This window comes from Mesocricetus auratus, unplaced genomic scaffold (genome assembly GCF_017639785.1).
Source record: "Mesocricetus auratus isolate SY011 unplaced genomic scaffold, BCM_Maur_2.0 Super-Scaffold_100011, whole genome shotgun sequence".
NCBI classification, from domain to species: domain Eukaryota; kingdom Metazoa; phylum Chordata; class Mammalia; order Rodentia; family Cricetidae; genus Mesocricetus; species Mesocricetus auratus.
This window is the reverse complement of record NW_024429195.1, coordinates 74,494,948-74,510,899: the sequence shown is the minus strand read 5'-3', so window position 1 is coordinate 74,510,899 and position 15,952 is coordinate 74,494,948. Positions and strand designations below refer to the sequence as shown.

The following is a 15,952-nucleotide window of genomic DNA, read 5'->3' as shown; positions in this document are numbered from 1 at the left end:
CTTCAATACCAGACTCACAAGTATTTGTTACTCCCCGTTGCCTGGCAGCCCAACAAATGCTAATGTATGTCCAGCTGAGCCAAGAGACTTTCTGTGGTTTTTAAAGAGACAGTTGCATACATCTGCCTCCTTTCTATGTGCAGAACAAGTCACTGAATAATCCCCCGTGGAATGTGGAATGTGACCCACAGCCAGGGCCAACTCCGGGCCCTTTTTGGTGAGCCCCAGGCAGCAAGGACAAGGACAAGGACAACTTCTGAGAAAGGGAAACAAGCATCCCCCATAGCCAACATACAGCCGTGATACCCGGAAAACGAAGGTTGGGCTTGGAAATGACCCCTGTCACTTCAACGGTGCGAGAACCTGAAGTGTGGACAGTCTGACAGGTCACAGGGTGCCGAGGCAAAGACACCTCTCCCGGCTCACTTCCTCACCAACAAACTGACCTCCATTTCCCCAGAACCATCTGCAGCCCTGACAGGTCAGAGGCTCACCTGCAAGAACATGTGTGCCCATAACTGTGGGCATGAACCCTGCCTTTGAAGAGGACAGGGCTGTGTAAATAATCCCAAATCCTGTCACCTCATACTTCACAGTCTGGGGGCAGGGGAGGTGGTTAACCTCTGGACCCTGAGGCTGCTCAAGACCCTTCCATGAAGTGACATGGGATTCACAGACAGCCTTTGCACAGCCTCCCATATGCTGTAAACCATCTCCATATCACTTCTGTGTCCTAACACACCGTCAATGTTACGAACATGGTCAGCATGCTGAATACTGACAAGGAGAGGTGTGCAAACATGTTGGGCACAGGCACATCTTTTCAAATTTCCATTCTGTGTCTGCTAGATTCTCAAAATCATGTCTGAGTGTAGTGGACAGGTGAGGAGTTTCCTAAACTTTTATGACTGAAATGTATATGCATGTACACACATTCTATCTACTATATATGTATGTATACACAGATAATTATGGGATGGAATTTATATTCCTAGTTATATTAGGACAAGATTCAGAGAAGCTCACTAAGCATTCATGTGGTACAGGAATTTGACTGTAGAGAGCAATGGCCCTTGCATGAAACTAGAGGCCACTGATAACTTCATACATACATCCCATACATACAGACAGACAGACAGACAGACATAAGTCTACATATGTGCTTTGCCGCACAGTTTTATAATTACATATTTTATTTGACAGTTTCATACATACATATGATGAACGTTAGCCCATCTCTTCCCCTACTACTCTATCTTCTCCCGCCTTCTCCTCTGTGTGTGTGTGTGTGTGTGTGTGTGTGCATGCACACACAATCTACTGAGTCTACTGAGTTTAATACGGTTGCCTGCATAAGCAGTGAGTGGGACGTTAGTTACTGGGGCATGGACATCATATCAGCAGCTACAGTACTGAAGAAAGCGGCTCCCTTTTCCCCAGCCAATGGTAACTCAACAGTGCCTCAGGGAGGGGAGGGGCCCCATGATCCTTTTCCCTTTCATGATGAAATGTTGGCAGGTTGAATCTTGTGCAGGTCAGCTGCAGTGAATTGTTGAATGCATCAACCATTCCCAGAAGACACTTTTGCAGCATTTTTCCCAGCTTCTGGTTCTTTTTTTAAAAATATTTTATTTATTTATTGTGTATACAGGCTTCTGCCTGCAGGCCAGCAGAGAGTACCAGATCTCATTCAAAATGGTTGTGAACCACCATGTGGTTGCCAGGAATTGAACTCAGGACCTCTGGAAGAACAGTCAGTGTTCTTAACCGCTGAGCCATCTCTCCAGCCCCCAGCTTCTGGTTCTTACAGCCTTCCCACCCCCTCTTCCACAATTCCCAGGGTCTGACTGTGTGTCCCTGGCTGGTCTGGAACTCAAGAGAGATCAGCCTGTTTCTGCCTCTAGAGTGTATCTCTGCCTCTAGAGTGCTGGATGTGTGCACCCACGCCCAGCACCCCATGGCATTTTAAAGCCAAAATCTACATAGATACTGTCACTACATGCATACCCCTACAACGCCACACCTCCTTTGAGAGCTTCATAAACTTCTGTTTCACCAGCGTGTTGACTCAGCAGGTTCCCCACGCATGTGTGGAACGTGCCTTACAGGTCTGGCTCCTCAAGTTCGGTCTAAAGTAATGGGTCAGACTTTGATGTGTTCGGGCTTGTTGTCCAACCCATTTTCTCAGTGGGTTTCTCTTCACTCTTCCTGGCTCAGCTCCCTTAATACGCCATCCTGTGAGGGCTCTCTGGAATTGCAGCCTCTTGCCCTCTGACCTTGCTGCGTCCCTGCCCTATGCTCAGCCCTGAGAAAGGTCAGCGGCTCACACAGACGGGAGGGAAAGTTGTCCAGAAACCTCCTATACCAGCTGGGACTTTTCTCAGCCTCGTGCTGGGAGCACAGCTGGGAAAGGGGATAACGTAGGAGGACCTTTCCCATAAGTATCTACTTGATACTACTGCAAGGCTATACTGCTTGGATTAAGTTTAAATGCCACCCAGCCTCACTCCAGCCACATGATCTGACATCCTCAACTGTAGACTAGGACGGACCCATCCGCCTAAAGCTTGTAGCCAATAAAAGCCCAAAACATTTATCGGCATCAGCTCAGCATTACCATCCTTATTTTTCACTCCCATTTAGCCAATATTAATCCATTAATGCTACCTGCTCTTTAGCCTGGATGACAGGTCAAAATGAGCCTCCTAGAAGGCTCTGCAAATTCTACTTGCTTTACACACAGTTCTGAGTTACATGGCCCAGCAGACAGATTATATATAGTTCATATACCCCAACCAAGCAGGGGAAACATGGTGTTTTATTTAGTTGGATTCAGACAAGAAAGACATGGAGGTCTATGGTATGCCCAGCCGTATTTGACATTCACCATGAAGAAAACCTCACACTATACAGTTCATGGGCCATTATACCACACTATTCTGTTATTCTGCTGTGGGCCAATCACAATTCCTTAGCTGGCACCTCACTCTAAGGCCTGTGAAGGAGTCTCTCATAAGCAAATGCCCATTTCACAGATGAGGAACCCGAAGCTTAGCTCAGAGTTCTCACAGTCTAGCAGCAGGGGTGGCGTGTCTCCACGTTACTGGCTTCCCACATAAGTTCATCATTTGGAGGCTGACTCACTCTCCTGACACATCCTGAAGTGTCCCCTCTCCAAAGTTAGAACACCATGCCTACAGGAGCCGCGCTCCATGTCCCCTGTCCTTAACTAGCAAGCCTGCCCACAAACCCAAGAGACACCTTCCTCTGGAAATGCCAGGCTCGGAGAAACAGAATCAGCGTGAGCTCTGTGTGCGGGCAGGCCCTGCCTCGCCTCAGCCTGGGGCCTGCAGACTGCCAGGGCCCTAAGCAGTAGGTTAGCTTTGTTAGGATCAGCAATAAATTTGTTTTAGACAAGGTCCTCTCACATTTGCCCCCAGAAAAGCTCCTTGACCCCATCAACCTGAGTTACTTGGAACTAGGCAGGCTCCTCTACCCCCACAGTGTGGTGGGAGAATGGTATTCCCCCTAGAACTCATGCCTACTCAGAGCCTTAGAATGCGGCCTTATTTGGAAATAAGGTCTCTGCTGATGAAGTTGGCCAAGGGTGCCGAGACTCGGGGCAAGCAGGAAGTGCAGTAACTAGTGTCCTATAAGACGAGGTAGGGAGGGATGGATGTGCACACGTGTGAAAATAGAGGCAGAGAATGGAGGGTACAGCTATGGAGCACCAAGGGCTGCTGGGAGCCACCAGGACTCAAGAGGGAAGGTTTCCCCTGAAACTGGCCAAGGGCACAGCTGGATTCCTGGGGTGGGGGGGGGGAGGCGACAAAGTTCTGTTGCTTTGAGCTAAAGTCTGGAGGTATCTGTTACTACAGCCTCGGGGTGGGGGGGCTTCTTAAATGACCTGTGCCCAGCAGAGCCACTGACTCTGCCGAGGGCCCAGCATACGTCTTCCGCACTGAATGTTGGCCTAGGCACCAGGCTAGGCAGAGCTGGGACACCCTTTGTCTAGATTTGACATTTGGAGTGCATGCGCGCCATCACAAACTTCTAAGAATAAAACACCCTAACTTTGGCTCAGAGTTGGCCAGCTCCACCGGCTCCCGGCTGCGAGATTTTCCTTGTGGTTTGGATTAAGATTTCTTTATTCTTCTGGCATTAGTACACCGTAGTGTGAATCAGCTCACCAAATGCAGCAGCTTACTGTCGAGCAGGCTCCTGCGACTCACTGCCTGCGCCACCGTGGCCCCCGGAAGAGCCCTCTTCCTGTTAGTCTGGTGGGACGTCTCTGGGAGACTAGAGCTGGATGCTGAGGCCATCTTTCCTGCTCTCCTGCTAGGCTCAGTCCTAACTCCATCCCGGCTCCATTCAACATCCCTCTAAGGGTGTTTGTCCTCAATAAATTGAGCCCTAAGACTGCTTGCTGTGCCAGCATAAGCCTCCCCTGACTGGGTTGAGGATTGGCTACAATGGTTCTCCATTTTGAGTGAATAACTCTAATGGTGACCATTGGCAAGGGGACCTTAGGGCCCCAGGTGGACGGAAGTACACTCTTCCCCTGGCTTTCCCAGGTTTTTGACACTCTGTACTGGAGACAGAGCCTTCGCCTCAGCCTCTAGCCCTGCCCTGGTTTGCTTTCTGTCTGTCTGACACAAGCTAGAGTCATCTGGAAAAAGGAACCTCAACTGAGAACACACCTGCCTCAGATCGCCTGTAGACAAGTCTGTGGGGCATTTTCCTGATGAATAATTGGCGGGGGAGAGCCCAGCCTGCTGTGGGCAGTGCCAGCATTGGGCAGGTAGTCATCAGTGGTAAAACAGCACACTGAGCAGGTCACGGGAGGCAAACCAGTGAGCAGCATTCTCCAGGGGCTGTGAACCAGCTCCCGCCTCCAGGCCCCAGTCCTGAGGCCCCTTCCTGGGAGGAATAAACCTTTACTCCTCATGGGCTGTGCATCAGCTCCAGCCTTCAGGTCCCTGTCCTTGACGCCCCTTCCTGGGAGGAATAAACCCTTTCCTCCTCAAGTTCCTTTTGGTCATAGGGCTTTATCCCAGGAACAGAAAGCTAACTAAGACAAGCACCAGACAAAAGAAGGGTTTTAAAAATAAAGAAGAAAAGTGCTTTCCGCTTAGGGTCTTCATTTGTTAGAGGCGCAGCAGACAGGGCACGGTGGTTTCTGCCATCCTTCCCAAATGCCACATTTCACGCTGACAGATTTCCTCCTGTGCTACAGAGGGCTGCTCACCCTCCACTCACACTTCTCCACCACAGCAGACACTAGAGACGACGGCAATGGTAAGAAAAAAACAGTCAGGGGGACCAGGAAAGCAGTGACCGGGGGCGGAGAGCGTGGGACAAGGAAGACAGCCGCCAAGCTCAGGCTGCTGAGGAACGCTCAGAGTCGAGCTGGAGAGGCGGCCCGAAGTGGGCGGGCCAGGTGGGTGGGGCTAATTCTGAGGCTCAGAGGTGGGAAGGTTCAAAACGAGTGGAGTGAGGCTACAGGGTAAAGAGAGTTTGGGGGTTCCCAGGGCCATTGGGTGGCCAGGGTGTATGAAGGCAGACAGGGGGAAAGCCAACCTGGCTTCCTGCCTGCCCTCCCCTCGCTCCTCCCGCCCCGCCCCCTCGCTCTGAGCCAGGGTCTCATTATGCAGCTTCGGCTGGCCTGGAACCCACTATGTACAGTAGACTGACTTCAAACTCTGCCTCTACTCCCTGTACACTGGGTAAAGGTGTACACTGTTCTGTCCAGCTTGCTAACTTCTTGTTTTGTTTGGAAGATGTACTTATTTTTATTTTATGTGCAGGAGTGTTTTTGCCTGCATGCATGCATGCATGGGCACCACATGAGTGCCTAGTGTCCACAGAGACCAGGCGAGGCCATCAGATCCCCTGGGTCTGAACTTAGAGATGGTTGTGAGCCCCCTTCTGGGTGCTGGAAACCAACCCTGGGTTCTCTGGAAGAGCAGCAAGTGGTCTTGGCCACTGAGCCATCTCTCCAGCCCTCAACCTGGCTTTCTTTAGGAAGCACGTTCTAGAAGTGGGAACTGTCTGGGGCTTCCAAACCAACCCCTCCCATTCTGGGTTAGCTTAGAGCACCTCAAAACTTAGCACTCACAGCTCAGGGCAATCTTTCCAAAGACCACTTGGTCAGGCAGTGTTGGGACCTCTCTTTCTCTTGGCCTGCCCCAGAGATAGTCATCAGCCACATAAAGGATGGAAGGTTTCATTTCTGCTGGGGCCCCCAGCAATCTGCACCTGTGTGGTCTGCAACTTCACTTATTCCAACTACGGCCCTGAGGCGAAAACTTCTAGGCTGAATGCTTGACCCTGAGCAGCTGTTTCATCTTGGGTGTGCTACACAACCCGCCCCCAGACTCAGTATCTCCATCTCTAGAATGAATCCATCACTGGCCACAAGGCTGAGTGCCTTGGAACCCAGACAATGGTTAGCAAATGTGCAATGCCTAGCACAGAGCCTAGCACAGCATGCCCACGCACACGAGCTTCCCGCCTGGCATTGCCATCTGTGGTAGGAGCTGAGCCTGGGAGGGACGTGGGGAGAGGCCCCTCAGAGGAGCAGCTGGTGGCTGGTGGCTGGTGGGAGGTGTGATGTGAATGTTAGTGGGTTTCTTGTCAGTTTGTCTGCACAGTCCCTAAATTTTCCTGCAGCTCAGAGCCCAGAGCAGGAACGCTGGTGCCTGCCAAGGGGGACTCGGTGTGGGCTAGGGCCTCGGCAGCTGAGTACCCCGCAGAAGCCACCCCATCAACATGTTAGCTGTGATCTCAAGACTGCCTCATCCTGTTTCTTAGCAACCACCCTATTTAGGGGAATGTGGAGTGCTACAGGGACACCGGCTTGGAAGCACGGGCGAGATAGAAAGCACCCCCAAATTTACCACGTGACATCCAGTCCCTTGCACCCCCACAGACTGCCTTCTTATTCTGGCTGCCATCTCCAGGGTCAAAGCAGCCAGCTTGGAAGTCCTCCAAAAGGGAGTGCATCTACATACAGGTCTCCAGGCAGCTTCCAAGGCCAAATCCACGCCGGGAAGTCCTGGTTTATCCCCCTTGGCCTCTGGACAAAAGCCCAGGTACCATCTGTTGTGCTCCCCCCACCTACACACAACCTGAGCAACTGACGTGGTCCAGGGGGTAAAGACACCCAGCAAAGCACTCAGGCTCTTGATATTCAGGCTGGGGCCAGGCAGAAAGGATCGCAACCATGGGCAGAACATTCTAGAAAGTTCCAGGATAGGAACACTTGCTGGGCTCTTGCTCTGTCTTCACTGTGCAAATACATCCTTTTACCTTCTCCGATTTTATACTAGGGTGTTAAAGGATTCCACCAGAGCCAGGTTTTTCGGCACAGACAGATGACTTCAGATATATGTTATTAACGCTAACATTTTCTCATCGTGATTGCACACCCCATTTAAAATGAATTACCCAATTAGGCTGAGGAGGTGATGCATTTGCCTTCCTGGGATTTGTTGCCAGTGGCTCTGCCCTGACTGCTCCCCCCTAATTTCCTTCCAATTAGGTGACGATCAGTAGGTGCCCTGTGCAGGTCAGCTGGGAGGTTGCCGTGGAGACCAGAGGACTGTTCACCCTATCACCGTTTTCATCTGCGGATGAGAAGGGAACTGGCAGCGTTTCCAGGCTCCCCCTGGGACGAACGCTCTCTGCCAACAACAACAGAGACAAAAGGGCTGTTGGACGGGAAAGGATAAGGGACTGAGTCAGCTTCCTGGTCTTCTCGAGTGGCAACTGTAGCAACTGAGGCAGATGTCATCAGCCTCCCATGAGCAGCTGCACCTATGGGAGTGCCAAGCAGTGTGACACCTGCCTTCCCTGCCGCTGTGTGCTGTGCTGGAGAGGGCAGGGCACTGCAGGGCCTGGTTCTGATGTCATAAGAAGGCCAATTCACCCAGTGTGGAAAACGCCTTCCCAGTAGCTGGCCAGAAAGATCAGAGCAGAGTGTAAAACCACCAATGCCAAGGAGCACAGCAGGGGATGCGGGGTTTTATTTCTTTTTTTTTTTTTTTTTTTTTTTTTTTGGTTTTTTGAGACAGGATTTCTCTGTATTGTTTTGGAAGCTGTCCTGGAACTCGATCTGTAGACCAGACTGACCTCAAACTCACAGAGATCCGCCTGCCTCTGCCTCCCGAGTGCTGGGATCAAAGGCATGCACCACCAACGCTCGGCTGCAGGTTTTTTTTTATTTCTAAAATGCAAATCACCCAAATGCTGGCGCTTCCTTGCTCTGCATCCTTCACTGGCTCTCATCAGAAAGGACCAAGTGCAACATGAGATGCCCAATGCTTCTCTCCCTCCCTGCCCCATCTCAGCCTCATTCCCTAAATAAGTACTCTGCAGTCGGGAAGGGCAAACACTGACGCTTTGCTTCCCACACGCTGTTTCCTGCTTGGTGTCCCGTCCCCGCCAGGCACCCCCTAGACTCAGGTTCAGCCCAGGAGCCCAAGGTCAAGCCTTCTCTCCATCCTCAACCTCCTTACGTCCCTCTTCTGGAAGGCCTGGAACCACATCTATGCTAGCACTTGTCACAAGTTTCCAGGGTAGGGATGATTTGTGTGTCTGTCCACAGCCCCGTGGCTGCTGAACCATGCAAGGGGAGGGAGGGGCGTTTTCAAAGAAATTGCTGAGGGACTTGAGAACCTGAGAACAGCTGGCTTTCCAGCCTCCGTGGTCCTGAATCCAAAGCCCGGATACTAACGGCACTCGGAGATGGTGTTCATTCCTGCTAAGTGCACGGGGAAGAGTGCAGATTTTCACTCGGAGGGGCAGGAAGGGCGTTAAAACAATGGGACTTTTCCGAACAGCCTAACTATGCAGATACAAGCAGCTGGCACAGTTGCTGGCCACTCTCAGTGATGAAAGCTGGGGGCTAAGGGCTCCTGACACTGCCTAGAAGAGAGCACTCCATTTCCACGCACGTGTTCCAGAGGATGGTCCGCGGGCTTCACTTCCCTTCGCTGCATTCACCCAAAACTTTAAAACGAGTGGTAGAAAAATATGATTACCTATGTTATTACTCTGGCCGAAGCTTCATCGTATCTATCAAGTCCTGGGCACTGTGTCGGGAGGGTACAGGTGTTACTGAGCCTGTCCGCCTTGGCCCCTCCAATAGATACTGTCATTCTCATTCTGTACTAAAAAGCAGAGTGAACTTGCCTAGCATGTGAGGGCCCTGGGCTCCATCCTCAGGACCACAGGAAAAAAAATGGGGTATGGGAATGTTGTGGGAAATGGCTCAGTCAGTGAAGTGGACCTCAGTTCTGACTTCTGGTGTGCATTTGTAATCTCAACGCTGGGGAGGTCGAGTCAGAAGGATCCCTGAGGCTCACAGAGAGACTGTGTCTCAAAAAATAAGATGGAGAGTGATCCGAGTGGAGCCCTGATAATGACCTCTAGCTCCTACAAAACTAATACAAACAAACCTACTCATGCATAAACAAATAGATTAATAAGGAAGGAGCTAAGGCAAGCCCAGAGGGACTGCCCCTCCCCCAGCTGGTCTCCAGCCCGGACATATAAACCAAAACCACATCCACCCCTCTATTACAACCTGTGGGCTGGAGGGCACATGTTTCGAAGGGACACTGATTTTAGTCCTTCACCCTGCCAGATGTCATGACCACATGCAGTATTTTTCTCTCACTGTCTTGTGTGTAGCTTCACACACTTTCCCACATTTCTCCTCTGCCCACTTTTAATATGCTGGGACAAGCTAAAATTACAGCATATACCATATAAAAATAATGCTGTTCACAGGCTTGTCTGTGCTGGCAGAGAAACTTCCCTATTAGGACAAAGCAAAGGATGCACATTTTCAGCCACCCCCAGAGAAAGGCCAGAAAAGACAACAGAAAAAAAGAAACTTGCCATGGCTGCTGAGAGAGACGGCCACAGATTTATGTCACTCATAGGCTAAACAGGAAGGAGGAAGGGGAAGAGGCGGTCATTAGGACGCCAAGAAGCAGAGGGGACCAGCCTGAGTCTGGGATCACTCCCCCATGCTTGAAAAACAGAGCAGGGCAGGGCATAGCACATCCACAGACACCCTGATCCAAGCTGCCCTTCCACAAGAGGTCTGACATTTATGTCGGCCATGACTGCCAGGCCAACCCTGTCAGACATTAGAGATTTGAACCAGTTTAACGGACCCAGCCCATCAGAGTACTGCTGGCGAAACTGGAAGTGTTGCTCAGAAAACGCAAAATGAATGATCTTGGTGGCACAGTGACCGTTTCCTTCTTCCTGCTTTTCTCTCTTGTTCCTCCTCCCCTCCTTTCCTGTCCCCTTTCACCTCCTTCCTTCCCCTTCACCGCCCTCCCCTCCGCGTCCTGCCCCCTCCTCTTCCTTTCCACCCCCTCCTCTCCCTTTCTTTTTGAACTCTGTTGAGGGTCTGTGGCCATGGCTGGAGCGTGTCCCTGGAGCTGGGACGCTGGAAGCCAAGTCCTCAGTGGGACGATGCTCACCTTGAAGAGTTGCGGGCTGTGCCGTGCAATTGTGTGTCACGTCACTGGGGGTGTGAGAGATGTTCTTGCAGGGTTGGCTCTTACCGGGGTGGGTTGTTATAACAGAGAGGGCCCCACCTCAGTCTGCTTCTTCCTCATGCTCCTGCCATGACTCCATCCTCCAGCTATGTCACAGCCCAGGGGACCCTTACCGGAGTCACTGCTGTGCTCCCAAGTCTCCCAAAGCCTTCCTTTACACACTACCCAGCATCATGTATTCTGTGACAGCAACAGAAAATAGGCAGCTGCCATCTCTCGGGAGTGCTGCAGATGATGAGTTGCCGTCCTGGGAACATGTTTGTACACATATGCAATGTGAGAGGGCACGTGTGGGGAAAGCCTGTCTGGTGGCCGGGTCTGAACAACACACTGAGGCAGGAGATGCAGCAGAAGCTTTGGCCTTACTGCAAGCAGCCAGATCACATGACTGGACCGTGCTCTGCCCCCAAAAGAGAGGAAGGGGACATGCTCAGAAACCTGGCCACAGTGACCACCTGGGCCCCAGAGTTTGGGCTTAAGCTAATACAGGACATTTGTTTGGACTTTTCAGTATTAAAACTCCTGATAATAAAAACTCCTGAGGTTACCATAGCATATGGGCAGCCTACCTGACCGCAGAGGTTCCAAAGTAGAAGTCAAGGTTTGTGTCTTAAACAACAGCACAGAGCAGCCAGGCCCAGGCCCTGCCACTCACTGGCTGCATGGGCTAGCAAGGTCTTCCAACTAAGGTCCCATGTTCTACTTCATACAGGAGAGCTGAGGCAGGATCTGTCTCAAGAAGTGTCATCCATTTTAAAGTCATCTAATTCAATAGGAAGTGTCCAGGCCAGGACAGGTCCCTGTGTCCCCAGCCGGGGACACAGACCCCTTCGTGCTGATGGGACATACCCTCAGGTGCAATGCCCAAGCCATGAAGAGGTGACAATAATCTCAGGCACAGAGGCAAGTCCTCTTTTCTTTGACACCTTGGTTTAAAACAACGGAAAGGCCAAGCTTCCTGGCTCTCTGCCAGCAGGCAGGGCAGACAGTTTTCCTGTGGGGCTCCCAATTCCCGCGACAGAACATGTAACCTGGGGAACATGCAAAGGGAGAGCCATCTGCTTGGCTTCCAGACAGTGCAATTAGCTGAGAGGTGCCTTTACATCGTAGGACTCCACATTAAGCCGAGATTAATTAATTGCCACATTAATGGGAAGCACCTTTGCTCCCCAATGACATAATCACAAGCAATTAGGAGCATAGAAAGGAGCTCTTTATAATTAATGACGTCTTCACTTCCTGAAATGTGTAATCCTCTGTCTTCAATTCCAAAGAGGTTTGCAGACAGAGGTACTAAATATAGATCAAGAACTAATATTTAAATCGGTTTTGAATTCACCTTTTCATATGAACAGTGAGCCCAGAGCAAAAGCTGACTCCGTTTACTAGGAATTAGGCCTTTGTGTCCACGAAGCTAAATAGCCAGCGAGCATGGATTCAAACAGAAGTGCCTGATATGTTTATCCTAAATAGAAGGAATTTTGCCCTACCAAGCACACAAACTGATTTGTGAGAAATGAATTAAACTCATACCAATCGTCCTGGCTTTGGCAACCAAACTGTGATTCACTTTAAAAAGCCCTCTAGGAGCTGGAGGAGACAGCTCAATGGTTAAGAGCACTGGCTGCTCTTCCAGAGGCCCTTGTTCAATTCCCAGCACCCACCTGGCAGCTCACAACTGTCTGTGACTCCAGTCTTAGGGGACCCAACGCCCTCTTCTGGCCTTCATGGGTACTGCACATGTAGTGCACAGACATACATGCAAATGAAACACCCATATAAATAAAATTAATATTGTTTATCGTCAAATTATAGCACTCCATCTCTCACCTTCTTAATACAGAAATGAAACTGGCTTTGCTTCTAGCTAGGGAAGTTACTAACCAGTCAAATGTCACATGCCAAGCACAGCTATACGTACTTAGCACGAATGGCTCGGAGACCCCTCACAGAGAGCCTGATTCAGAAACTGCTATGATGCCCGTTTCATAAGCAGGGACACTGAGGTGCCAGATCCTTAACAGTAATAATGTGTTCGGGGCTGGAAGAGTAACTCAGTGACAGAACACTTGCTTAGTGTGCACAAGGACCTAGGGCTAGCCCCTAGCACACAGGGGTCAAATACTGCACCCCAAACTCCCATTTCCGAGGAAAGGTTCTTCTGACTGCACCCTATTCAGAAAGAACAGACAGATTTTTCCAGACTCTAATTCTTAGTCCGTCCCCAGAGCAGCATCTGGAAAGCCCCAGAGCCACCCGACACCTCACCCCTGCTGCCAGCCTCCTTCAGCAAGTTACTCACGAAAAGGCGGGGACAAGATCTGAGCCCCAGTAACATCCTGAAAGTTTCCCCAGGAGGGGAAATCCTCACAGTGGTTTTGCTCAAAATTAAAGATGCAAACAAACCTCCATTTTCTCGTGTTTCCTGTGTGTTGTTTGTGCACATACATGGTCATGGGTATACATGTGGCCATCATTCCTCAGGTCCATACATCAGTCTTTTATTGAAACAGGGTCTGTTAGTGGCCTGAAATTGACAATTAGGCAAGGCCGCATGGCTAGTGAGTCCCAGGGATTCTCCTGTCTCCGCCTGTCTGGTTCTGGGATAGCATATTTCACACTGGGCCTTTTTTTTTTTTTTTTTTGTGGGTTCCAGAGACCGAATTTAGATCTTGTGCCTACAGGTCAAGCACTTCACTGAGTGAGCTGCCTGAGCCACTGCCTCTGTTTTTTAATTTGATCGACAGTACCCGCTCATCAGCCCTCATCAACGAGGTAGGAGAGGAGTGCCCGCGCCTTCCCCATCCCCTAGGGAGCTGAAGGCTGCTTTACCTTGTCATAATAGTATCTCAGGGCTCTGCTCAGCTTGTCGTAGTTCATGTTTGTCTTGTTTTTGCGGAGACCCCACAGCTTGGCCACCTCTTCCGCTTTGAGGAGCTTGAACTCGCCGTCGTTGGATGTCCAGCAGATGAGGTGCTCATGTTTCTGGTCCAGCAACAAGTGCAAAAGGAACTGCCACAGCGTGATTGCACTCTCCATACCTGGGGGGTGGGAGGGAGGCAGGCAGGTCAGAGCCGGGGCCTGCAGGCCAGAGGCTACTCATAGCTCTGCTCCATAGAGCGTAACAGTACTTTCCACCCCATCCCAATGGACTGCCTAACCACACACAGACTTTCTGCTTGCACTCTTGCAAGCAGCTTAGATGCAGAAACACAACATCCAGCAGGCATCAGTGCCCTGGGATCCTGGAATTCATCCGGTATATACAAACCAGCAGAGGTCGCCCTGCACTCGGAACTATGTGCTGGTAAGTCCCCGTTCAACTCTTCCTTGCCTTAGCTGTACCTTTGCCCACCCATCGCATCAGCTGTGTTTTGGCCATTCTCTAGCTGTTTCTTGCTGAAATGGGACATGGGCACTGCTGGGGCTAAGTGAGTTTACACAGGGGCTGGGATAATGAAGGCATAGCATCCCTTGGTTGAACTGTCCTTTCCCACCACACAGCCAGCTTTGCATTGCGGGGAAGGGACTCACTCTTTGCATTGCTTACATAGAGCAAATGCCCAGGAGATGCTGGTGGATTTAAAGGATCAGACATCGCCAACAGAAGAGAACATCAGTTCCCCCAGGCGCCTACCATGCAGCTAGCTGCTCCAGCCCCAAAGTCTCAAGCACACCGGTGGGAAGTGTTTGTCCCATCAGGAGAGGGAATGCCACAAACACGCCACCCTTCGCCTTTGACTGCAGCACGAACGCCACACCGTCGTTCATTCCTCCTTAGAAGCTGTTCTCTAGTTCCTGGGACTTTGTGAACTCCAACTCATCTACCCCGACACAGTTCAAGTGGGATCATTGGAGGTTCTGGATTTTGATCCACTGAGTATATCCATAAGAAGTTATCCCCATGTTTTATTACACTTATTTACTCTGTGTGCACGGGACACATGTGCACCCCTGCATACCGTGGCATGTGTGTGGAGGTCAGAGAACAACTTGCAGCATCTGTTCTTTCCTTCCCCCCGGCCCTGGGAATTGAACTCAGGGTTGTCAGGCTTGGCAGCAGGCACTTTTAGACCCACTGAGCCAGCTCACCAGCCCTACCCATTTATTTTGTCATCATCCATGTAATTAGGGAAAGCTTTCCTACGAGTCAGTTGTCATGAGAAGCACCAAGGGTGTTTTGATCCGGGCCGATGGAGCTGGGAGTTTCCTGCTGAGCTGAGAACGCTCAGTAAAGATTCCAAGCTGTGACACAGAGACAAGCGGACAGAATGAGGGAACCCCCTATATGGCAGCAAGGAGACACTGGGGACCTTGTGACAGCCCAGGGTTATAGAGTGAGGGACAGTGAGAAAGATGCCTGGAAGACAGAACAATAGCCTTGAGGAGTTCTCTACAGGGAGTCTCAAGGCTCCACTTCTCAATTGCTCTTCATAGAGCAGCTTCATGGTGGCCAAGGAGCCAGAGAGAGAGGCAGGCCCATCGGTTCCCTGCAGGCAGACCTTCAAACTGACTGACATCTTTCTGCCTTTTCCAGCAGGTTCCAGAGGGCAGGAGTATTGCTCAGTGGGAGAACACTTGGCCAGCGCGGCTGGGGGCCCTGGGTTCCATGGCAGCACCACAAGAAACAGCTTTGGGATCCTAACAGCAGTCACACACCCCGCCCCCTTGCCATATGAAAGCCCCTCAGTCACCCCTATAAGAATTCACTTCCTGCTTCTTCTCACAGGCTCAGCCAGAAGAAAGAATCCTATTGTTTCTCTGGGTGCCATGAGGGTGTCTATGTTAAAGAAAATCCAGACTAAGAATGTGCTACAAACACCCACAGGGTGTTTATTTATAACTCTTTAAAGGGGGTATTCTTAAAGAGATCGGCCTTCACCACAGTGGTCACTGGTTTATGAGAGTCGGCCCCACTGCTTCTGACTTCAAACCACACCGGTAACTCCTGAGCTCCACAGGGCCTCCTAGCAGGATGGGCAGCGTTATGGCTCCAGCTCCTAGAGAGCTGGAGTAAGCCACACACATTGCAAACTCTCTGGTGTCTCTAGCCAAACCTTCTAGAAGTGAGTCTTTAAATATCTTTGAAACTTAGTGGCCACTCAGAGGAACCTTCCTGGAGAGGCAGAGAGATGCCAGCCAGTTTGGAGTTCTGCAGAAAGGGAAGAGCTAGGCCTGTTTTCTCTCTGGCTCCCAGGCCAGGTGGGAACCTACCCAGCAACCCCAAACCTTTAACTGCTGGGAACCAGCATTGTTCCACAAGAGGCAGGGAGACAGCAGAGGCACCTGTGTATTTTAGATCGCGGTCTCACCAGGCTCCTGGGGAAAGGGAGTGTTTCCTAGAATCCCCTCTGTGAGCTCCAACCTGTGCA

At 50.8% G+C, this 15,952-nt stretch overlaps 1 protein-coding gene across 7 annotated transcripts in view; it reads right to left on the bottom strand.

Moving 5' to 3' along the window:
- The window catches only part of Elk3 (ETS transcription factor ELK3), a 61,315-nt gene that overhangs the window by 19,003 nt on the left and 26,360 nt on the right, over positions 1 to 15,952 (bottom strand). For all 7 annotated transcript variants that reach the window (XR_005880528.1, XR_005880527.1, XM_040755051.1 and 4 more), the window contains exon 2: positions 13,413 to 13,621. Coding sequence is in view for 5 of the 7 variants with exons in the window: in XM_040755051.1 (XP_040610985.1) it covers positions 13,413 to 13,619 (207 nt within the window). In the remaining 2 variants the exon portion in view is untranslated. The remainder of the gene's footprint in view (positions 1 to 13,412; positions 13,622 to 15,952) is intronic.